General features: G+C 45.1%; 1 protein-coding gene across 1 annotated transcript in view; it reads left to right on the forward strand.

Annotated features, from left to right (window-relative positions):
- The window catches only part of rasgrf2a (Ras protein-specific guanine nucleotide-releasing factor 2a), a 37,225-nt gene extending 15,298 nt beyond the window's left edge, over nt 1-21,927 (forward strand). The window contains exons 2-28 of the mRNA XM_069673181.1: nt 1,399-1,505; nt 4,194-4,341; nt 4,627-4,716; nt 4,798-5,051; nt 5,619-5,698; nt 7,086-7,279; nt 7,367-7,476; nt 7,557-7,675; nt 7,765-7,928; nt 8,127-8,193; nt 8,288-8,424; nt 8,521-8,603; nt 8,813-9,061; nt 10,241-10,447; nt 10,523-10,749; nt 12,026-12,151; nt 12,256-12,345; nt 12,465-12,571; nt 15,127-15,239; nt 15,354-15,414; nt 15,711-15,814; nt 16,125-16,209; nt 16,827-17,024; nt 17,108-17,187; nt 17,292-17,409; nt 18,787-18,855; nt 18,950-21,927. Of these exons, the coding sequence (XP_069529282.1) occupies nt 1,399-1,505; nt 4,194-4,341; nt 4,627-4,716; nt 4,798-5,051; nt 5,619-5,698; nt 7,086-7,279; nt 7,367-7,476; nt 7,557-7,675; nt 7,765-7,928; nt 8,127-8,193; nt 8,288-8,424; nt 8,521-8,603; nt 8,813-9,061; nt 10,241-10,447; nt 10,523-10,749; nt 12,026-12,151; nt 12,256-12,345; nt 12,465-12,571; nt 15,127-15,239; nt 15,354-15,414; nt 15,711-15,814; nt 16,125-16,209; nt 16,827-17,024; nt 17,108-17,187; nt 17,292-17,409; nt 18,787-18,855; nt 18,950-19,045 (3,483 nt within the window). The 3' untranslated portion in view covers nt 19,046-21,927. The remainder of the gene's footprint in view (nt 1-1,398; nt 1,506-4,193; nt 4,342-4,626; nt 4,717-4,797; nt 5,052-5,618; nt 5,699-7,085; nt 7,280-7,366; nt 7,477-7,556; nt 7,676-7,764; nt 7,929-8,126; nt 8,194-8,287; nt 8,425-8,520; nt 8,604-8,812; nt 9,062-10,240; nt 10,448-10,522; nt 10,750-12,025; nt 12,152-12,255; nt 12,346-12,464; nt 12,572-15,126; nt 15,240-15,353; nt 15,415-15,710; nt 15,815-16,124; nt 16,210-16,826; nt 17,025-17,107; nt 17,188-17,291; nt 17,410-18,786; nt 18,856-18,949) is intronic.
- The last annotated feature ends 1,567 nt before the right edge of the window (nt 21,928-23,494 follow it).

Below are 23,494 nucleotides of genomic sequence, written 5' to 3' on the forward strand. Positions count from 1 at the left end.
CTGCTAACTAACTAGCTGCTAGCTACTTTAGGATACTTTCAGTGGTGCCAAAATATAAACAAATCCTAGATATGTAATGTATTTAACTTTATGTATATAACTAGTCGATTTACTTACCTACATGACTCACCTGTAACTTAAAGTAATTAACAGTTAGTTTGACTCCCTGATGAAGGCTCGACGCTGAGATGTGCAGAAGGTTTTTAGGGTCTACATGACCGTGAAGTCACCTCGAAGGAATCTTTCCTGTTTAAAACCTAAAACCTAAAACCTATCTGAGACTGAGCTCCTTGTGATCCCAGCCTGTCCCTCTACACAACCACAGATCAATATCCAGCTTGGACCAACTGAACTCATACCTTCAAAGTCTGCCCAGAACCTGGCCGTCACAATGACGACCAGCTAACCTTTAAGGTTCATGTGGCCTGTCATGTCGATTTGCCCTGTACAACATCAGGAAGATCAGACCCTAACTATCAGAGCATGCAACACACCTGCTGGTACAGGCTCTCGTGATATCACACATTGAATACTGCAACTCCCTCCTTGCAGGCCTTCCTGCATGCACATTCAAACCTCTGCAGACGATCCAGAATGCAGCAGCGCGACTGGTCTTCGATCAACACAAAACAGCACGTCACTCCACTGCTCATATCCCTGCTCTGCTCATATCCCTCCACTGACTCCCAGCTGCCGCTCGCATCAAATTCAAACCCTGTTGCTTGCTTACAAAACAGCAACAGAAAACTCCTGCCTACCTGAACGCCCTCATCAAGGTCTACACTCCGTCCCGCCCACTACGTTCTGCCAATGAAAGGCGCCTGGTACTCCCATCACAACAGGGCCCTAAGTCTCTAACTAGACTCTTCTCCTCAGTCGTCCCCCGGTGGTGGAACGAGCTAGCAGAGATCCTATGAGTTTTTCTTGTATTATGTTACTATTAGAACGATGCATTGCATTGCTTGTTGTCAGTGAACACTGTGGATGGATGTGGGTACAGAGTCTGCAAAGGTCGAGTTACAGTGACATTTTGCAGCAGTAATGCAGCAGACGTTGTTGCAGCAGCTGAACTGCCTGCAGGAAGCATTGATCCTAAAGCACTCATAACTACGGCACGTTGAGATGTTGCATTGAGCTCTGCACTGTCCAGAGTGCTGTGGCTCCACACTTTGTATTATACACTGTAGGAGTTAGAATCATGTGCACTGACATGTTACTGATGCTCAGTGTTTGTGGCTTTGAGATGTTGTTGGTGTTGAAGCGCCTGTTGTTTGAAATGATGAAGGATGTGTTTTTGAGCATCTTTAGTGATGGAGGAAAATACTGTACGGTTCATTACTAGCTTCTATAAGATGAAATGAACCTGTGATTATTGTTGGTCTGTTTCCTCTGACGCAGCACTACTTCCTGATCATTTTCGGCCACGATGGACAGAAACCTCTGGAGCTGCGGACGGAGGAGGAGTCGGACTGTAACGAGTGGGTGGAGTACATCCAGCAGGCCAGGTGAGAGACAAGACCGATTTTTAATCTCCAGTTTACAGGAGAGGACATCTACTAAGTACTTGCACCACAATAGTGTGGTTCTTATTATTGTCTGTATTATTCTTAGTATCTTATGCTACTTAAAACATCTGGTCCACGATATTCAAAGTGTATATTGTTATTTTAACTCCACTGTATTCATCTGGCAGCTCTAGTACAAGTAGTTGACCTCGAAACCATGATCAGTTTATTATATAGTTTGGGCCTTGTGTCATTATTGAGGCCCATAGTGTGAATAAATTAGCTCCCTCCCATAACTCTGTAAATACGTTCCCACTGGAGATTGTTTTCATAATCCTCTTTAACGTGATTAAAAATATAAACGATCTAAAGTTATTCATTCTTTGTGCAACAGACAGCAGAGGCTTCAGTCTTTCTTATCAGAACTTTGTATGTTTGTTGATGAGGTTATTATGTAATGCCTGATCTGTCTGCGGGAGAGTGTCGTTTGCATAGTCCTGTTTTACTTCATCTAAAATATTAATTAATTAAAAACACAAAAACTAGAGCAACTTATACGACTCACATGACATTTAGGTTGAACAGATTCTAGAGATGTGATGCATTTGAAGACGCTCCAGGAAATGACATCACCAATTTCACCTCTGTATTTCTATCAAAACTTGTTCGCACTCTGAAACTAAATAATACTCAGATTTCAAATAACTTATGGAGTGTTAAAAACATTTATTTTTGTTTGTGCAATCAGATTTTAATAACACATTAATTGTGTGTTCATTTGACAACATCTTAAAAAAACGCCTCTTATTTTTATAGTTTATGAGTTTATATATTTCAATATTTATCAATTATTATGGTTTATTGATGAAGAATATCTTTTAGCTCAGGTTGTAGAGATTCTAAAGATGTGAATTATTTGAAGCTACAACAAGAAATGACGTCACAGGAAGCAGAAATAACAATGAAGGACCTCTGGACCCCTCAGACTGATCTGGTGACCCTTTGGAGGGACCCGACCTTTATGTTTGAAACAGTGGACTAAACTGGTTTACCGTCTCTAAAGAGGGAGACATTGAACAGCACGATGAGTTCTTTTATTAGTGATTCTTTTAAACTGAGTGTTCTTACTTTGTGGTTTTACTTGAACGAAGCGTTCAGAATGTTCAGATTTACCTTTGATGTTAAAAACTCTTCAGACTCAAACTGTCCTTTTCTCTCGGCTTCTTTTTGTGCTGATGCACACTGGACATAACGACCACGTGTTACTGCCTATGTGTGTAACATCTGAGTGTGTGTGTGCGCGCGCTCGTACGTGGACGTGTTCTGCTCGCAGCGGTTCACATTTAGGTCACACTGGTGCTGTACCGCTACACTGGTTACATCACAGACTTGATCTCCCCGCTCGACCTCCGTCTCTCTCTGTTTCTGTCTCTCCATTTCTCCTCCGAACATTCTGTTAAAAATATGATGCATGTTAAACAAACATTTGTTTTTCTTGCACTTTATTGACACAGCAGTTAAAAAGAGGAAATAAATAATATATTTAAGAGTTCTTTATGTCAGAACGTCGTATAATGGGCTTAAATTTAGCACCAAGTGTCTGACAACATCACAGAAAGGATCCCTACAGAGAGAGAAGGAAGGTGCTGAACCAGAAACAGCCGTTACGTCGCTCACTTCAAAGCCACCAAACTCCACAGACAAAAACAGTAATTATAATTATTATTATAATAGTGTTTAAATGTTAAGTTTAGATCCAACAAAACATTTATGTTACAGAAAAAGCTAATGGACTGAGGCAGCGGTTGTTCTGCGTCTCAAGTGTTCCGCAACACCAAGTTGTATGAAATCCTCGCTAGCAGTGTCGTGGCTGCAAAGCTATTAGCTCACTCACCGAGTCCCGTGGTCGGAGTTCTGGACGGTTCTGAACGTAGAAGAAGTTCGGAGATGCCAGGGTCATGAAACCAAAAAGTTTTACTCTACAAAAACAGCACGCAGGCGATGGTGATCCATTACAACACTAAATCATCATCCTAGGATTTCATACACTGCGCCTTTTTTGGGGATTATTTTCTCTCTTTAACAATCCAATACTACAACGCCTGCAGCAGGCCGGTTTCTCAGGTAAGCCGACGTAGCTGTTTCACATCGACATTTTGAAGATTTACCTTTAACAACGGATCCAACAGGACCTCTTAGGGCAGGAAAGTTACCAATTCCAGCGTGTTCTCTTAGAAACAGCTGATGGATCACGTCACCTGAGAAACCGGCCTGCAGCAGGCGTAGTGATACTGGATTTGTCAAGAGAGAAAATAGTGCAAAAAAAATGCGCAGTATATGAAATGATGAGGCACATTTGTTACGTTGATTGGCTTCCAGCTGCACCAATCAACTAAAACAGTTGCAAAACTTTTTGTACTTTGTCATCCTTTAAATATATTCGAATAGGGCCCAGGCTTTTTAAACACCTGAATTCCCCTTTAACATACTCAGAAGCCGTAATAAAATCTCTGATATCTGACAAAGAAGCTTGAAACAAGAGAAATGCTACAACATAAACATTGTGCAGTAAGAGGACATGTCCATCATGCTTCGATGACCCTTTTTGCAGGTTGTAACCAGCAACATTTGTCAGATCTTGTTACTCTCCAAACACTGAGCCTGTCCTCGTCCCATGCCTCTCTTTAGTTACTCTGACATCATCATCGAGCGTGAGATCCTGATGCAGAAGTACATCCACCTGGTGCAGATCATGGAGACGGAGAAGGTCGCAGCCAATCAGCTCCGCACTCAGCTGGAGGACCAGGACACGGAGATCGAGAGGCTCAAAGCCGAGGTATGCATGAGTGCATCCACGTCTGCGTGTGCATGCATACATAAACCAACAAGCGCAGATGCACCCTCACATCAAAGCATGTAAAGGCATGTGGCATGATGGGAAAACACCAGAGTTTAGCGCATGTGTGTCTTAAATTAAAGCACAGCAGGGCTCCAGTGATTCTGAGGTCATTACTTTCTTATCATGCAACGACATATTTGTTGTTTGGAGCCTCTGAAGTGGTTTCATGAATATTTAACCCTCTGTGCCGGTGAGCTCACGTGGAGTCTGTCGTTGTGAAAGATTCTAGTGTTGAACAAAGCCAAGGAAAGGCTGCAGCCTCACCAGAGCAACCAGGAGGAGGAAGACCCCGATATTAAAAAAATCAAAAAGGTAAATGATTGGTTGCACACACTAATAATGTGCAGAGCAACAAAAAGGGAACCTGACGAGTGGTTTGTTGTGGCTGTGCAGGTGCAGAGCTTCATGCGCGGCTGGCTCTGCAGGAGGAAGTGGAAGATCATCGTCCAGGACTACATCTGCTCCCCTCACGCTGAGAGCATGAGGAAGAGGAACCAGATCGTCTTCAACATGGTGGAAGCAGAGACCGAATACGTCCACCAGCTCTCCATCCTGGTCAACTGCTTCCTCAGGCCGCTACGCATGGCCGCCAGCTCCAAGAAACCCCCCATCAGCCACGACAATGTCAGCACCATCTTCCTCAACAGGTAACTGCTGCTTCTTCTTCTGCTGCTGCTTCTTCATCTTCTGCTTTTACTTCTTCTACTTGTTCTTCTTCTTCTATTTCTTCTTCTGCTGCTGCTGCTTCTTCTACTTCTTTTTCTACATCTTCTCCTTCTTCTTCTTCTACTCCTTCTTCTTCTGCTGCTGCTGCTTCATCTTCTGCTTTTACTTCTTCTACTTCTACTCCTCCTTCTCCTTCTCCTTCTTCTACTTCTTTTTCTCCTCCTTCTTCTTCTACTCCTTCTTCTGCTGCTGCTGCTTCTTCATCTTCTGCTTTTACTTCTTCTACTCCTACTCCTACATCTACTTCTTCTTCTTCTTCTACTTCTTCTACTTCTCCTTCTCCTTCTTCTTCTACTTTCTACTTCTACTTCTACTTCTACTCCTACTTCTACTTTTCTTCTTCTTCTCCTTCTTCGACTTCTTTTTCTACTTCTTCTCCTTCTACTTGTACTTCTACTTCTACTTGTACTTGTACTTCTTTCAAATATATTTTGGTTCAAAGTTTCAGTAAGAAACTAAATGATCTGAGACGGGTTCTCTCTCTCTAGTGAGACCATCATGTTCCTGCATGAGATCTTCCATCAAGGTCTGAAAGCTCGGATCGCCAACTGGCCCACACTAGTTCTAGGTCAGTATTGACGTTTAAGTCACATCTCTTCATGTAGTTTGTAATATTTCAACTGTACCTTCACAGTCTGCACATGCATGACATTACTGCAAGCCATTTCAAACAAGATGTCGGACTAATTTGCCAAACCTCTAGGTGCACGCCTGGGAGAAAGACAGCATAGGTCAAAGGTCATGTTTACATGTGGTTAATAACAGGTGAAAGTCAAAACCAGGCTGGCAGATTAAATCCAAAGAGGGGGTCAGGGCGAGGGGTAGGGTCTGGCAGAGAGTAATGAGCCTCTTTATTCACTGCAGACTTTCCAGGGAGAGTGGGAACAGGTGTGCAGGTAGGTCAGGTGATGGGGACTAGCAGAGAAAGGGGTCACTGCAGGGCAGGATGGAGAGCTGCCCTGCATTTGAATTCCCATACTTTTTCTTTTCTTTATCATTCTTTCTGCACCTGCACTTAGAAACGACGTGTTCCTAATAGCATGCATATTTTCACTCTGGGTGGAGTCCCTGCATCCTCCGCCTGTTGTTCCCTACGTCAAAGGGCCTTCGAGCTGCCAGCTTGTGATAATTGAAGGTGTTAAACATTTCTGTAACGGAGGGAAGGAGCTCTGGTCACTGCTCACAACCCCACTGTTTTCTTTTAGTGCTGTCAGGACATGTCGGAGGTAAACTTTGGTCCTTGGGGCCACGAGGGCTTGCAGTACACCTGGAGCACTTGTGTGTTTTGTTAGCAGCTCAGCTGATGTGGCATAACTTCCACTGAGAGGAGGATTGTGGGTCAACGTGTCCTCAATAAGCATGCTGTATTCCAAACTGCACAACTCTGCTGGATTTAGTATGAAAATGTGTTTTTTAGCTCAGGACAGACATGTATTGGCACACGCTCAATCTGTTTCTGGTACGCTAAATAACGTAGAAGTATTGGTATTTGAATACTCCCTTGGTAAATGGGACGGGTGTCAGGACTGCAGTGTGCGGCGCTCTCCAAGGTGCTGAACTTGCAGCGCAGAGCAAATCCAGGCATACCAACAGTCCCACTTTCACCTGGACACACTATTGATGCCGTCATGTGGATCATCATACGTGTCTGCATACTTGGTCAACTCTCTCTAGGATGATTTACATTTTTATAAGCTGCAACTCATTCCTGCAAGTTAATTTCAACTTTACAGTAACCTGAGCTTCCGCTGCACAGGTTCTCTTGTGCTGTCGGTCTGTATAATTATTTTGTTCCCACAAATTAACCAAAAAGTGGGACCATATTTTTGTCTTGTTTGCCTGCAGCAGCATTTTGAGCACTCGATGTAGAAACATGTGGCCTCAGTATTTCTCTCTGTGGCCACTCCGGTCCTTCGTGCGCCTCTTAGTCCACGTGTTTTCTCTTCCACACCCAGCGGACCTGTTTGACATCCTGCTGCCGATGCTGAACATCTACCAGGAGTTTGTGCGGAACCACCAGTACAGCCTGCAGGTTCTGGCCAACTGCAAGCAGAACCGAGACTTCGACAAGCTGCTCAAACAGTACGAGTCCAACGCTGCGTGTGAGGGCCGCATGCTGGAGACCTTCCTCACTTACCCCATGTTCCAGGTACAACACACACCTCGCACATGCACGATAAAACAGCTGTGGCTATTTATTATGAATTATAATATTCACGTATTGTTGTTCTCTAAGATTCCCCGATACATCATCACCCTTCATGAGCTGCTGGCTCACACACCTCACGAGCATGTGGAGCGAAAGAGTCTGGAATTTGCCAAATCCAAACTGGAGGAGCTGTCGAAGTGAGTGTAAACACACTTTATGAATATGTAGAGTAGAAGAGGGAGATAATGATGCTAATCATGATTGTTTATATCGTCAGGATGATGCACGATGAGGTGAGCGACACGGAGAACATCAGGAAGAACCTGGCCATAGAGCGGATGATCGTGGAGGGCTGTGACATCCTGTTAGACACCAGTCAGACCTTCGTCAGACAAGGTGAGCCTCCTCTATCTCTCGCTAACATTTGAGGCTACATCACCTCTCACTCACTCCTGACTGACCCCTGACCCCCGCCCCCCTTCCAGGCTCTCTGATCCAGCTGCCGTCCAGCAGCGAGCGGGGCGTGCTCAGTAAGGTCCGCCTGGGCTCCCTCTCTCTTAGGAAGGAGGGAGAGCGACAGTGTTTCCTGTTCACCAAGCACTTCCTCATCTGCACACGGACATCTGGAGGGAAGCTTCACCTGCTCAAGGTGAGCACCACCTGCCTACACATACCCAGAAAACATCCTTACAAGTTGTTTCATTATTTTAAAGCTCATATCTTCAGTTTCTGTGGCATGAACACTTAAGCAAAGAATCAAGAAAGTTAGATGTTTGGCAGCACGAGAATGCTAAGTTAAGTCCCTCCACTCCACAAATCAAAGCCTCTTTGTTTTCTCCCCCAACAGCAGGGAGGAACGTTGTCCCTGATCGAGTGCACTCTCATTGAAGAGCTGGACATCAGTGACGAGGACTGTGAGTACCTCACCCTCAGATCATATGTGACTCTGTATTTTAACATATTTTGTCCGCTCTAAATTGAGGTGATGTCCGTGTGTTGTGATTGCAGACAACGCTGCAGGTCAGGGCTTCAACCACCTGCAGTTTAAAATCGTGGTGGAGTCTCCTGACGGTCAGTCCTTCTCCGTCGTCCTCCTGGCTCCTTCTCGGCAGGAGAAAGCCGCCTGGACCAGCGACATCAGCCAGGTGAGGCTGACTGCTTTAAAGCTGTTTGTATAAACGTGAAGTGGTGATGATTTTAGACAATAGATATGTGATCATGCGTCTCTGTCTCTGTTTCAGTGCATCGATAACATCCGCTGTAACGGCCTGATGACCAGCGTGTTTGAGGAGAACTCTAAAGTGTCTGTGCCGCACATGATCAAGTGAGAAAAATAGAGATTATACACCTGTACTACTAATGTTTTGGTATTTTGCAGATTAAAGTAACACGCAGTCGAGTTAACACGTGTAACGTCTCTGAATATTGACGGAAATGTTGCTACAAACAAACACAAAAGTAAAAAATCTATAAAGTATTTCTAGCCGTGTCCTTTATTGAACATAATAATATGACATGTTATTCATCCTTCAGGTCTGATGCCCGGCTGCATAAAGACGACGTCGACATCTGCTTCAGCAAGACGCTCAACTCCTGCAAGGTGCCACAGATCCGCTACGCCAGCGTGGAGCGGCTCCTGGAGCGACTGACGGACCTGCGATTCCTCTCCATAGACTTCCTGAACACCTTCCTCCACACGTACCGGATCTTCACCACGGCCGCCGTGGTCATCGACAAGCTGGCTGACATCTACAAGAAGCCGTTTACCTCCATACCTGTCAGGTACACGTCACTGCTCGGTGTCGTTCAGCACGATGTAAACCTGAGCCCTCTTTTGTTTTTTGTTTTTTTACATATTTTTGTATTCCAAAAAGTTAGATTGCTTCAGCCGAAAGCCACGAAATAGGCTTAATGCGCTGATCAAAGTAAGTCAGTTTTTCCACTGACAGGCTCAGATTGTTATTCTAAGTGTCTGGCAATGCTACAGAAAGGATCCCTGCAGAGATAGACCTTTTTGTCAGAAGCCACCAGACTCCATTGACAAAAATGGTAATTTTACCTTGCTTGTTGTAGGAGTGCTATTCTTCGATCTGCTCATTTTTTTATGCTGTTGTGTGACTTTAGTGTTTTAAATAATCATCCAGCTCCAGGACAATATTTATACAACACACAAAAACACAAGAAATAGTGGAATCAATGCAGCAGCAGATAAACAACTCCTGTGTTCTGCAAGTGAAGAATCACTGTTTTTATCAATGGAGTCTGGTGGCTTTGGAGAGAGCATGGAAACGACTCTTTCTGGTTCCAAAAGAATCATCTTCCTCTTTAACAAAAGGTCTGTCTCTGCAGGGATCCTTTCTGTGATGCTGTCACACACTTAGAATAACAATCTGAGCCTGTCAGTGACAACACAAAACTTTCTTTAGCTGATAAACCTTCATCAGGGCGTTTGCTTGAGATAGCGGCCCCTTTTTTGGCTTCAATAGTTGCAACTTTTAGTCATTTAAAAGTATCTAATAAATAAGGTCCAGGTTTAAAAAAAAAAAGCAGAATTGCCCTTTAATATGTTTTGCACATCTTCATCCATCCTCTTCCCTCTGTTCTCATTTGCATGTTTGCCTGCAGTTCATTCACTCCATCTCTCCATCTCCATATTTTCTGTTCTTCTCATCCTCCTCTCATTATTCACCTCCTGTGATCATGTCTCATCCTGCCATGCACGCCTCCTCCTCCTCCTCCTCCTCCTCCTCCTCCTCCTCCTCCTCCTGTCACTGTCCCAGGATCGAGCAGCACTCATGTGACCGTCTGTCCATCATGTCCCTCTGTCCTGACTACAGTCTGAAGATCACTCAGCTGGCTCTGGACCAGTCCAAGTAAACACAGCCGGCTGCTGCTTCACTATTAAACAGCATGTGTGAGACTCAGATCTACAGCTCCTCTCCTCCTCTTGTCTCCTTTAAGGTCTCTGGAGCTCTTCTTCGCCACCAACCAGGGCTCGTGGGCGACGGACCCCCTGAACAACAAATCCCCTCGACTTTGCCGCAAGTTCTCCTCTCCTCCTCCCCTCTCCATCCCCCCCCGCACCTCCTCCCCCGTCCACTGCCGCAAACTCTCCCTCAGCTCCCCGATCGGCGGGAAAACAGGAGTCATGGACCTCTCCACCACACCGTCCTCGTCTGCAGCCAACTCCCCCACCTCCAGCCACTGCCCCTCCATCTCCTCTCCTCCTCCCGGCTCCACCAGGCCCCCTTCTGGCTTCTCCTCCCCTCCTCCCACCGCCAAGCGCTCCCCCAGCCTCCCGCAGGCCTCTGGGGTGTCCTCGCCGCCCCCCATCCTCACCAAGGCCCCTCTGGACCTGAGCCGCGGTCCCAGCTCCCCCGAGCTGAGCCCCGCTGCAGGGGAGGATGTCAGCGGGGAGCTGCCTCGCCTCGACGCCTTCTGTGGGAAGCTGAGGCGAAGCATCCGCAGGGGTATGAAGCTGGAACACAAAAGCACATGATTCACACTCTGACAGCCGCGCACACGAGCAGCAGCACACGAGTGGGCTTACAGTCACACGTACCTACAGTCTCGTTTCAAAACAGTTCAGGTAGCCCTCCTGTCGTCGGTGCCAGCAGAAGCAGCTTCAGATTAGGTTTATTTGTGACTTTTATCATACTAGAATCTGACACATCTCTGACATTGTCCTGCCAACCCAAACAGACGAGGCAGCGCGAGACAGAAATGGGTCAGCGTTACCCAACGGAGGAATCATCGTGCTCTTAGATCACCATCTGGCTCCAGCTGGCAGCTTGACTATAAAAACAGCAGCGGAGCACTAGGTCAGAAAAATCTCTGACAACAAGCTGGAGAGCAGAAGAAGTGAAATGAGGAGATGAATGGAGTTCTTACACGGCGGCTAGAGTGAGGAGGAAGATGACATATTGAATGGTGTCGAGAGAACGCCGTCTCATTCACAGCTCGAAGCGTTTATTTTCTGCTCCAGACGCAGTTTTTTTAGATCTCTGTTGGTCTTTATCAGGACAGTGTTACTTTCTATTCTAGGACTTTCTACAAAACAAACAGCCGAGTTATTGAGAACATAAAACATAACAACAAAATCAGCTCCAACTACATCAGTTAAATATATTAAAGAGACATATTCTGCATTGAGTACTTTTATTTTGAAAGGAATATTTAATGTAGATAGTGTAAACTCCCTCATGCCTCCTATACGGACTGAGAAAGAAGAGTATTCATGCTCATGGAGCCATATCTGCCATGCCTACATGTCCCAGGATGCATTGCCCCCATGCAGCCGCAGCCTCGGCCTCGCTCTGCTGCATCTCTTCAGCCGTACACTCAGATTTTTGGGATGCTGTTTACTCTGTAGTTTGGTTTAGTAAAGGAGAGAACTACAAATCAAAGCTGAAGTAGCGTGTAGTTTTCCTGGGAATTGTAGTTCTTTTTTGCTGCCGGGCCCCAAAGAAACTGAGAATATCTGCAACAACTGCAGGCCCTTTTTGCCACTTTATCCATATAGACATGCAAATCAGTGAAACTTTCTTTTAATACTTGAAGTAAAATTTGCTTTAGCATACTTTTACTTTTATAACACCTTTACTTGTATTTTCACTGCACAATTACTACTTCGTATCTTACCTGGGCGAACGTCTCAGTAAAAAGTAGTTTGAATAAGAATCTAAAAATGTTGCTGCATGTTGTTTCAGATGTCTGAGCTGTGACTTACCTCTCCTCTCCTCACAGCCGTCCTGGAGTCCGTTTCTCTGGACAAATTCATCCCTGAATCTCCAGCCAGCACCGAGCCGGGCGACATGTCTCCCTGCCGCTCCCCTTCAACGCCAAGACACCTCCGCTACAGAACGTCAGGAGGTACGGCGTGTTCAAACACACGGACACACACGTTATTAATAACTATGTGTGCACGCAGAGCATGTGCTGCTGTTTCTGTCTTTAATGTCTCTGGTTCCTCGCAGTCACATCGGGGGAGAACTCTCGCTGCACAATGTCGCCCGCTTCAGCGTTTGCGATCGCCACAGCTGCTGCCGGGCACGGCAGCTCCCAGGGTGAGTACGGCAAGCCACGAAGGTCACAAGACACACGACTGAGAGGGGAAGCTGTTGTTGGGCAGACAGTCCAGACGTCACAATTGTTGCCCTAATCTTTTTCTTTTCGTTTCTCTCAGGTTTTAGTAACTCCGAAAAAGTCTGTGACAAAGAGTTCATCATCCGGAGAGCTGCGACCAACAGAGTTCTCAATGTGCTGCGACACTGGGTTTCCAAGCACTCGCAGGTGAGTCCACGACCTGTTGAAGCTCGTCTCTGTGGCGTCTTATTTGGCTTGATTAGCAGGAGCACGATACGGTCTGAAACAGAGGTGTCTCCAGCTGTCTCAGGGAAATCAAAAAGCGACCATGCAGCTGCCCAGAGAGTTTCTTTAGCATGTCTGGCAGGCTACATGCTGGTTGATGTGCATCGAACCTTCATCCTGTTCTTGCCAGTTTAAAGGCAGCAAGTTATCCTGTTGTCTCGACTAAAGGTCGCACTAGAGGGCACTTAATTAGTTTTCTCCCCTGAAGATCACTTGGTCACCTTCACTCTGCTAGAAGGGCACCTTACAGGGTGCTGTCCTCACTGGACGGGCACCCTGGAGGTCACTTCATCATGTTTTCTTGCCCTTTTATGCCTCTGAGACAGCCGCTCGATGTCTGTTCTCTTATTTAAGAGTGCACTTCATCACACCTGATCAGGTGCTCTATGAAAGTCACTTCATCATGTTGTCTCCACTAGAAGGTTGCATTAGAGGGCACGTCCATCACATTCACTTTGCTAAGAGTGCACCTTGGAGGGCGTTGTCCTCGCCTGGAGGTCACCAAATCCCTTTTTTTATTGGAAGGAACTGGTGGGTTATTTTAATGTTTTCCTGCACTTTTTTTTCTTCTTCTCTTATTTTAGAGTGCACTCTATCATGCTTTATCTATCAGGTGCACTGTGAAAGGCACTTTTCTCCACTGAAAATGCACCATGGAGGACACTGCATCAAGTTTTCTCCACTTTTCTTGCACATTGAGAACCCTGCAGGACTCTATATTTCCTTTTTACTATTTTAGAAGGAACTTACTCAGATTTATTGCGGGTTCAGACACCCTTGTTGTCATTGCATCAGGTTTTCACCCCTGTAAAAACACCAGAAGGTACTTTCTCTCTACTAGAAGGTCGCACTAGAGGACACTTAAGTAGTTTTCTCCAGGCGCACCTTGAAGGGCACTTTATCATGTTTTCTCCACGGGAAATGGCACCCTAGATGCATCAAGTTTTCGCCCCCGTAAAAACACAAGAAGGCACTTTACCCGTGACCACTAGAAGGTTGCACTAGTAGACAAGTAGTTTTCTCCACTGGAAGAGGACACAGAGGAGCCCTTCATCAAATTCTCTCTGCTAGAGGGGCACCTTAGAGGGCGTTGTCCTCATGGTAGGGGCAGCCTGGAGGTCACATTTTTGCCACCTACACGCCCGTCATTGTGTGTTCTCTGACTGTAGAGTGAACTTAATCCCGCTTTATCTCAGGTGCATGGGAAATGCACCCTGGCAGGAACTGCATCGACTTTTTCTATTGCCAAACCAGTAAAGGGAATATTGTCTCATTCTATTCACTGGAGGGCGTTCACGAGGGCACTTTATCCAGATGGGCATCACTGCTGCAGCTTTCAACACTTAAAGGGCAATCTAGAGAGAATCCTGGAGATTAATGATCACATTTTCTTCCACCTTTGGCCCACAGAGATCACGTTTCATCCCTCATAGGGTCATTGAAGAGGATGCTCATTTGAAACTGAGAGCAGAACACATCCTGCACTGAACCTGGACACCTTCAGCCCACCTGACAGAGTCTGTTGTTGTGTTGTTGTTGTGTTATTATCGCCATCGCTCCCTGCGTGTGTCCCTCTCACTCTTCTCCACGATGGAGGTGCTCTTTGCTCTGCGTGTCTTTTCTCCCACCCAGGCAGCATGCAGAAAGGTCAGCCTCCTCCCCAGGGACACTAAAAGGACTCTCGTTTTCATTTAAGATTATATAAGATGCTATTTTTGTTCCTGATGTCGTGGCCTGAGAAGTGAGCATTTATTATCTGGTGCTATTGATGAACACAGTCCTGCTTCGGTGTGGGCCCAATCCGAGTCTGTGTGCTTTGAACACGGTAAACAAACAAATATCAACCGCAACGGTGTGATTAAGAAATTTGATTCTTTTTATTTTTCTTTTATTAAAAAAAAATCTGGGCTGCACGTCGTGCAACATCGCCTCACGGCTAGAAGGTTCCCGGTTTGAATCCTGGTTCAGACATAGTGCGCCTTTCTGTGTGGACTCTGCATGTTCTCCCCGTGCATGCTTGGGTTCCCTCCGGGTACTCCGGCTTCCTCCCAGAGCCCAAAGACATGCTTGTTAGGTTCAATGGTGACTCTAAAATTGCCCGTATGTGCAGTATGAAAGGTGGTCTCTCTGTGTGTCAGCCCTGTGATTGACTAGCGACCTGTCCAGACGTAACCCCGTCTCTCGCCCAAGGACAGCTGGGATAGGCTCCAGCCCGCGACACTGGACAGGACAAGTGGTATAGAAAATGGATGGATGGACTTTAGAGCCTGAAGAGGCAAAAATAAATATGTGTAACTGTCCTCTAGAGGGCGCCCTTCTCACGCGCACTGACGTCTCTGAAGCTGCAGAACTGATAAGAGGAAAACGCTGCACATTAATGACGTCCACTGTGCAGAATGCAGAGCACCAATAAGAGATCAAGTAAGACTTTAACTGCAGGCTTTGTGTTAACATGTTTGGATGCGTTCCTCCGTCAGGACTTTGACATGAACAGCGACCTGAAGATGGGAGTGATGGGTCTCCTGGAGGAGGTGCTGAGAGATCCAGACCTGCTGCCCCAGGAGAGGAAAGCTACCACAAACATATTAAGGTGCACGCGACCCACCTGCCTACCTGCCTGACACAAGATCAGTTCTTCTTCTACATTAATAAAAAAATATATATACAAACTATGTTTATACTCATGTGAGTTTGTGCTCCTCAGTGCCCTTTCTCAAGAGGAACAAGATGATGCTCAGCTGAAGATCGAAGACATCTTACAGATGGTCAGTCCGCCCTGTTATCACCACAAAGAACTTGAAGAAGGAATCTAATTATAGATTTGATCATGAAGCAGAAAGTTTGTTAAAGAGTTGCAAACATTTATCTCCAGAAAAGCTGCCCCCTGCTGCACTTCATCGTGGTAAGATTAATGTCACATTTAGAGTCGATCCCCTCGAACCAGCAGCAGACAGTAGCAAAGTAGTTACGTCCGTAACATCCTGGTTAAAGGTGGAGTAAACTCTGTGTAGTTCTTTAGCTTGTTATATTTGGTTTTATAAAATGTTGTGTGTGTTTGCAGGCGGAGAGTCCGAAGCCCGAGTGTTTCGAGTCTCTGTCAGCGATGGAGCTGGCCGAGCAGATCACTCTGCTGGATCACATCGTGTTCAGGAGCATCCCCTACGAGTGAGTACGACCTCGCCGAGCACGCCCGCAGTCCGAGGCCGAGGCGTCGGCTTCTCGTCTGCAGTTTGCAGATAATAATCCACAGTTTCCTCCAAAGAAGGAGATCGTTTTATAAACAATATTTGGAGGATAAATGCTCGTTGTCATTTAGCTGCAGGTCAGCTGAACGTGTAACACGACTGCAGCGAGGCACATGTTAATGTTTAGAATGAATGATGACATGTTCCTGTAAGTGTGTCACCAGGTTAATTGTGTTCACATATTCAGTCCCTAAAGCTGGTTCTGATGCTGCATGTCTGTGGCCCTGCAGGGAGTTCCTCGGTCAGGGCTGGATGAAGGTGGACAAGACGGAGCGGACGCCGTACATCATGAAGACCAGTCAGCATTTTAATGATGTAAGACCGAACAGTCATGTTACTTTGTGCCGGATCTTCCTCCTCACGCAGGACAAACATCTTTTCACCACGTCTGCACAAACAACAACCTCAGCGAGCACAAAGATCTCTGCAAATCCCCCCAAAACTTAAATTTCCACACTTTCTTTGGCCTCATTCTCTTTTCTCGTCTATTACAGATTAAAAAATCCTTTAAAATCTAACTGTTAAAGCCATCAGGCCTGCTCTCGCCTCATGCCACCCTCTGAAGTTTGTTGCTTGAAGGATTCTTTCTTTCTTGAGTCTCACAATGTTTGTCAACCTTTTTTATGTCGATGAAAGCAGAGGAAATATTAGAAACACCTCTCAGTGTCGTCTTCTAGTTAGATATTAACTGTATTGCTTTTGAAATCCAAACAGTGGGGACAAAGTGTTCCAGGTTCCTCTCAGTACAATGCACAACAGTTCAGCAGCAGGAAAACAAAACTACAGCAAAGAGATCATAAAGTTAAAAACAAAATGAACCTTTATGAAGCTGCGTTTTATTCACTTTATAATTAAACAATAACTGAGCGTACTGTCCGACTAGTTTAAAACCCCTCTAACCCTGAACTCGTCCGCTCTCCGTCGCTGCACAGATGAGTAACCTGGTGGCGTCTCAGATCATGACTCACACCGACGTGGGCTCCAGGGCCAGCTCCATCGAGAAGTGGCTGGCCGTGGCCGACATCTGTCGCTGCCTCAACAACTACAACGGCGTGCTGGAGATCACCTCTGCTCTGAACCGCAGCGCCATCTTCAGGCTGAAGAAGACCTGGGCCAAAGTCTGCAAACAGGTCGGAGTCCACTCGTTTACCTGTTGTTAGAATAATCCTCTCTGCACGAAAAGCTTGTGAATGAATGTCTTTGTGTTCTTTAGACAAAGTCTCTGATGGACCGGCTGCAGAAGACCGTGTCCTCGGAGGGGAGGTTCAAGAATCTCAGAGAGACACTGAAGAAGTAAATACAGCTCACGAGCAGAGACGAGCAGGTGATGTGAATCCTTAAAGACTCTCTAATGTTGCTCTGTGTGTGTGTGTGTGTGTGTGTGTGTGTGTGTGCAGCTGTAACCCTCCGTGTGTCCCGTACCTGGGCATGTACCTCACCGACCTGGCTTTCATCGAGGAGGGGACGCCCAACTTCACAGAGGAGGGCCTGGTTAACTTCTCCAAGATGAGGATGGTAAGGATACACTCCTTCCCTGTCATATATGTGCGAATATACGGCGCTTATTAAAACAGGCGTACAGACGTCATTTAATACTTCAGTAATTCAGGTCAGTTATGTGTTTGAACAATGAGTAACTACATGCATATGAACAGAAAGCGTGCTGCCAGGATGAGACAACAATCTCCTCAAATCAAAGCGGTGACAGGAAGTAGCCGTTTGGTTGCACATGTGTGGAACAAACTGTTTCCTGCGCAGACGGAGCGATGACAGATCTGTACTCATGTATGAAGCGCAGGATTCTGTTAAAGGATTTTTGTTTGTTTCAAAATGATTGGGCTGCATTAGAGGTGTCATTTTAAAACTTTTGAAGACTTATTTTTATCGAAAGGTTTTCTTTGATCTTTTTGGGGTTGTTTCTCGAGATCTCGACTTATTCATCTCGTTATCTCGAGATAACAACGCTGCACCACCGTAACGTCAGGTGATCAGAACTCGTCTCCCCGGAGCTGCAGAAGCACAACACAGGCTGAGCTCTGGTGACTCGTCTACCGACCACAAAAACAATTTGCATCTACATTATAATCTCACTTTGATTGTGTGTAAATATCTGAACATTACAGAAATGTTCAGGAAAAACAACGACAAAAGCTTTCAAAGTCTGCAGGAATGTAAGAAAGAGAGTATATTAAAGAAGGGGTTCCCAACACCTGGTCCGTGGACCGGTACCAGGCTGTAGGTCGTTTAGTACCCTGCGCAAAACCCAACAGGCTTCCCATGAAACTTTGATCAAGAAGCCTGATGCCCCTCTAAAGCTCTGTGTTTATCAGTGAAATATATGAGCCACACAGCATACGGGCATTTGACAGCCTGTAGAGACGAAGGTTATACTTTAACTGTGCGCAGAAATACGGACCGATCGCGACGTTATTGATTCAGGTGTGAGCATCAAAAGAGTCTGCGTCATATCTGCTCCTCTCCTCACGTCTGTCTCCTCCCCGCGCGGCGTGATAAACTCTGCGTGGATCACCTCCGGCTCATCTCCGGCTTGTGAAGACGTATTTTATGCTTTATAAAAGGTTTTTCACAGAAATACGGGACCCATCGTGACCCTATGACCCCCATCCTTCTGTAAACAGTCAACTGTTGTTTCATTCTGCACGTCTTCCTGTTTTATTCCGACACTGATTTGTATTTTATTGTTGTAATTTTACGTTTCTAAAGCACAAGTTTTGCTTTATAAATAAACTGAATTGTTATTATTCAACTGCTAAATTGTCTCGAGCTAAAAGTGAGAAGCTGCAGATGTAGCAAAGACAGGCTCTTAAGTGTTGTGAAGCTAAGCTAACAGCTAACTGACCTGTAATATCTGCTCTGTCTTTGGCCTCTCAGATTTCTCACATTATCCGGGAGATTCGTCAGTTCCAGCAGGCACCTTACAGGATCGAGCACCAGCCCAAGGTCTGTCCGACACCACGCACACTCCTCTGCTGTTTGAATCATGCAGTCTGAACGATTAACACAGGGTCTGCTCTCCGTCCTCTCCGCCCTGCAGGTGACTCAGTTCCTCCTGGATAAGACACTGGTGATGGATGAAGACACTCTGTATGAGCTCTCTCTGAAGATCGAACCCAGAGTCCCTCCTGGTTAATCATCCGTCCACGCTCACGATGAACTCTTTGCCCGTCTTAAAGTATCAGTTCAAACCGCGTTGGGATTTGTTCTTAATAAAGCAGGGTTGTTTGATAAAACGCCGCCGGTTATCGAGCTCAGGAAACTCAGGAGAAAATGTGCCTTGTTGTAAGAACATCTGATGTATAAATTCAGTAACAGAATGAACGTTAACAAACACAGCTCTGCCATATGACTGTAGAAACCTCCATTTAACCTGCTGCTGCTATCACGTGTACATACCCGACATCTGCCTCCGTACTCTCAAACATAATCGATGTAACAAGTTAGTTTTTATGTCGAATGCTGATTTTAATTCACTTTATTGGCCCGAACAGTTTTCAGTATTTAAAGTCGCTTCTTTTATAATGAGTGTGTACGGGGAACGGGGGTCACATGACCTGCAGCACTGACTGTGGATGATACTCCACAAGCTTGGTTTACAGTGTCAGCTTGTCGGGTAGTGAAGTCTCTTAAAGCCCTTTAACATGAGCTGATTGCTAAGCTGAACTTGTGAATAAAACAAGTCGACGTGACTGGAGTAAAGTCCAACTTTGACTGTCAGTCAGTCCCTCCAGGAAGTTACATTTCTGCTGATTGATGCCGCAGTTGCCGCATCTTTCCTGCAGATCCCCTGTGCCTGCAGCGTTTAAACATAAGCGATGCTGTTATTCTGCTGCAGCAGCCTAAATAAAGAGTAGAACAGCATACATGTGATAAATAACAGAGATTTTCCTTTGCACATATCGATAGCTTTGCATGAGCATGTGCAGTGTGAAATGAGCGCTTCATGGCTACAGAGGCTTGACTTGAAAATCGACCGTCAGTGACGTCAGAAGAGCTCGCTCAGCCAATAGATGGCTTTATTGGAGCGTTTGTCCTGGTTGCTATAGTGCAAGGGTTCCCAACCCGAGGTCCGCGGACCAGTACCGGGCCGTAGGTCGTTTAGTACCGGGCTGCGAAACCCAACAGATGTCCGTGACATCCCAAACATACGCGAAGTCAGAACCATAACATGGGCTGTGTGAAGCATGCAGCCGCACAGGGCCTCACGCCTCTAAAGTCGCCCAATTCAGTTGGAAAAAGCGCGGACCTGGCAACCCTGGCTTCACATCCCATGAAACTTTGATCATGAAGCCTGATGCCGCTCTAAAGCTCTGTGGAGAAGGAGTTTATACTTTAACTGTGCGCAGAAACACGGACGGATCGCAACGTTATTGATTCAGGTATGAGCATCAACACACACAGGTCTGCGTCATATCTGCTCCTCTACTAACGTCCTCCCTGCACGGCATGATGACTCTGATAAACTCCGCGTGGATCACCTCCGGCTCATCTCACAGCGTGTGAAGACGTATTTTAAGCTTTATGCATGTCAATGAGCAGAGCTGATTCCCAGGGATCGGGAGGAAGATGCTCCCTGATCCGTGTAGTCAGAAAGGTTGGGAATCCTTGCTATAGTGGATGTGTGATGTGTTAAAGCTCCTGTGAGGAGTTTTTAGCTGCTTCTGAAACAGACTGAAATTAATACTGATGCCTCTATATGACCTACAGAAGCAGACAAGACTGATTATATCTTTCTAGTTAATGTTAATGGCTGTAACCGGCCGGGGAACTTCCCGCTGCCAAATCAGCCGTTTTATATATTTAAAGATTCACAGCGAGTGAAACGTTTGAGTGTAAAAAGAAAGCAGGATGAGATTTCCGACACATGCACAGGACAAGATCAGCAAAGAGATGAGAGGTACCACTTTGTCCACAGGCGGCGCCAAAATCAACACAAACCAAAAGTTGCTAATCGGAGCTTTAAGCAAAAAAAAGTCTCAAAACATTACAACTTTTTGAAAAAGCTGCAGTGAAATCAGGTTTTTTACAATCGCAGAAAAAGCTGCGACATCCTGGAGGGACCGATGAGTGCCAGCCAAGAACGAGATAATCAGAGGAAAAGTTGATGATGGTATTTAAACTTTTTTCTCAAATTAAAACTTAGTTAAAATGAGAAGTCGTCCCTGCTCGGACTCTGTTGATCTTTATGCCGCGTCAGCTGACTTCCTCAGGGCTTCATGGCGTTGTAAGATTAAAAAGATGTACATTCAACTATAAATTACATCTTCTGACTATTTCAAGACCTGCTGTGTCCGACACACGCTGGGTTTCCTAAGAAGCTGCAATACTGTTATCATTTATGATTTAAGACTCTCCTGTTTTTTGGAGGTGTTCATGCTGACAGGATTTTTATCCCTTGAATCATCTGTCGCTGACGTTTCTGCTCCAGCTGTCGTTTTGTGTTTGCGTGCTGCAGCACAAATCTTTCTAACTTACACACATTTAAAAATAAGACGTTTCATTTCTGTTTGTCGACGATCGAAAGCCACAAATCATCTCATTTGTTTTTGATATGTTTTTTTGTATCAGAAGGTTTTGAATGATCCTGACGAGTGTTGGCCTGAAAGGTTTCTTACACTCTCTCACAGTTACTTTCTGTATCATTATTCTTATTAGTTCCTTGTTAATGTGATTACTGAATCATATTTATATTTTAAACCTTGTTTACTGTATTAGTAAATAGTCATATCTTTGCACTATGGAGTTAAAAGAATGTCATTAACCTCTGAACTTGTTTATAGCATGAACATAGCATGACGCTCCTCCTTTACATCACTGTTCTCCTCGTAGTTTATCGTTTCTTTCTGCACGTTTTATTAACTTTATTCTGACGCGTTCCTGTTGGCAGGAATCTTAAATGCTTTAATATACGACATCCTCGCTTTCTTACAATCCTGCATACTTTGAAATTCCACTTTTTGTCGTTGTTTTTTCCAAGCATTTCTCTGTGTAATGTACAGATATTTAAACACAATAAAAGTGAGATTATAATGTACTTTAAAATTGTTTTTTGTGGACCGTAGACGAAGTGAGCCACCAGAGCTCAAACGCATTTAAAGACAGAAAACACAAGCTACGGAAGCCCTAAGCGGACATGCATCCATACGTTTTCTTTACTCTGTTTTCCCGTGATAACGACGAGTCATTTCCGGTTGTTATTTATCCCGTTATCTCGAGATGATAAAGCTGCACCACGGTGACGTCAGATGATCATAACTCGTATCCTCAGAGCTGCAGAAGCACAGAACAAACACAGAAACAGGTTTAACTTCCCTCATCAGTGTGGCCGATGGCAGCACGTCCTGCTCTTTAACATCACAGTGAGCAGCCTGTTGTTCTGTTCTACATCGACACAAAATTATCCTGTTATCACGAGAAAACCAGCACGTTACCTCAAGATAAGTAAGTCGAGATCTCCAGAAAACAACTGAAATTACTCGTAATTACGGTAAAAACATAGTGAATAAAGTGTATGGATGTCCGCTCAGAGCCTCCGTAACAAGCATAGAATGAATATAATTATATTCCCCATAACACACTAAGTAAATAGACACTAGGACGCACTGCAAATACAGAAAATACAAAAAACTGAAGTGAAGTTTCTCAACTGTAGAAGCACGATGCAATACATGAAAAACCACACAGCACGAGTGCAGGCCTGCATTAAAGAGGAGAGGTCTCACCGCAATCATTTACAGGACGTTATTCTCTTCACACCTGAATTAATGAATGCTCTCCGAGGTCGTCCAGTTTAACTTGGATGCAGCCATCTTGTACATCACCTCACGTTTACGTGAAGACGGAGGGCGGGACGTGATCGAGTCAAATCGTTTAAATCAATTTGGGCCTTTTTATTCTGATTGAGGTGTTTATATGGAGCATTTTAAACAGACTATAATTGGAATATAAGGCTCCATGTAAGTCCAGCTTGTGATGTTGACCTTTGACCTTTGAGAACCAAAATCTTAACAGCTCATCTTTGTGGTATTTGTGCAAAATTTGAAGATATTCCGTTCCTAAGATATCACACTCACAAGAATGCAATGGGAATAATGGCCAGCAAGATGTTACGAGGATGTTGACCTTTGACCTTTTGGCCACAAAACACAGACAGCCGGAATAACTAATGCTGGAGCAGAGGTATAAACACACGAGAAACTGTGCTTGTTATACAGAAGGATTCTGAGGTACAGGTAAACTACAAGAGAAGTTTCCTTAAACGCGCCCGGTCACACACTTATGCTATTATGCTACATATGCTAGCGTAATGTGCTAACGGGTTGTCGACTGCAGTAGCTCCTTGAGACATAAACATCAGTATTTATGATCTCCTGGTATTTGTACCCCAAAGTAACTCACCTGTGTTTGTTCCAGGCTGCTTCCAGCGTTACTTTATTTGCTGTTCTTTGTTGAAAATGTTTGAACTTGTGTTCTTGTGTTTTATTTCAGCTGCTGTGTGAAACTGTCCGGGTCACAGTGTGTGAGGAGACGGAAGAGATTACTGTGTGTGTTTTTGGCTGTAGGTGAAAACATCAAGGTCAAA

The sequence above is a fragment of the Semicossyphus pulcher genome, unplaced genomic scaffold (genome assembly GCF_022749685.1).
Source record: "Semicossyphus pulcher isolate SPU_LCO1_2020_fin unplaced genomic scaffold, fSemPul1.0.p SCAF_22, whole genome shotgun sequence".
In the NCBI taxonomy this organism is placed as follows: Eukaryota; Metazoa; Chordata; class Actinopteri; order Labriformes; family Labridae; genus Semicossyphus; species Semicossyphus pulcher.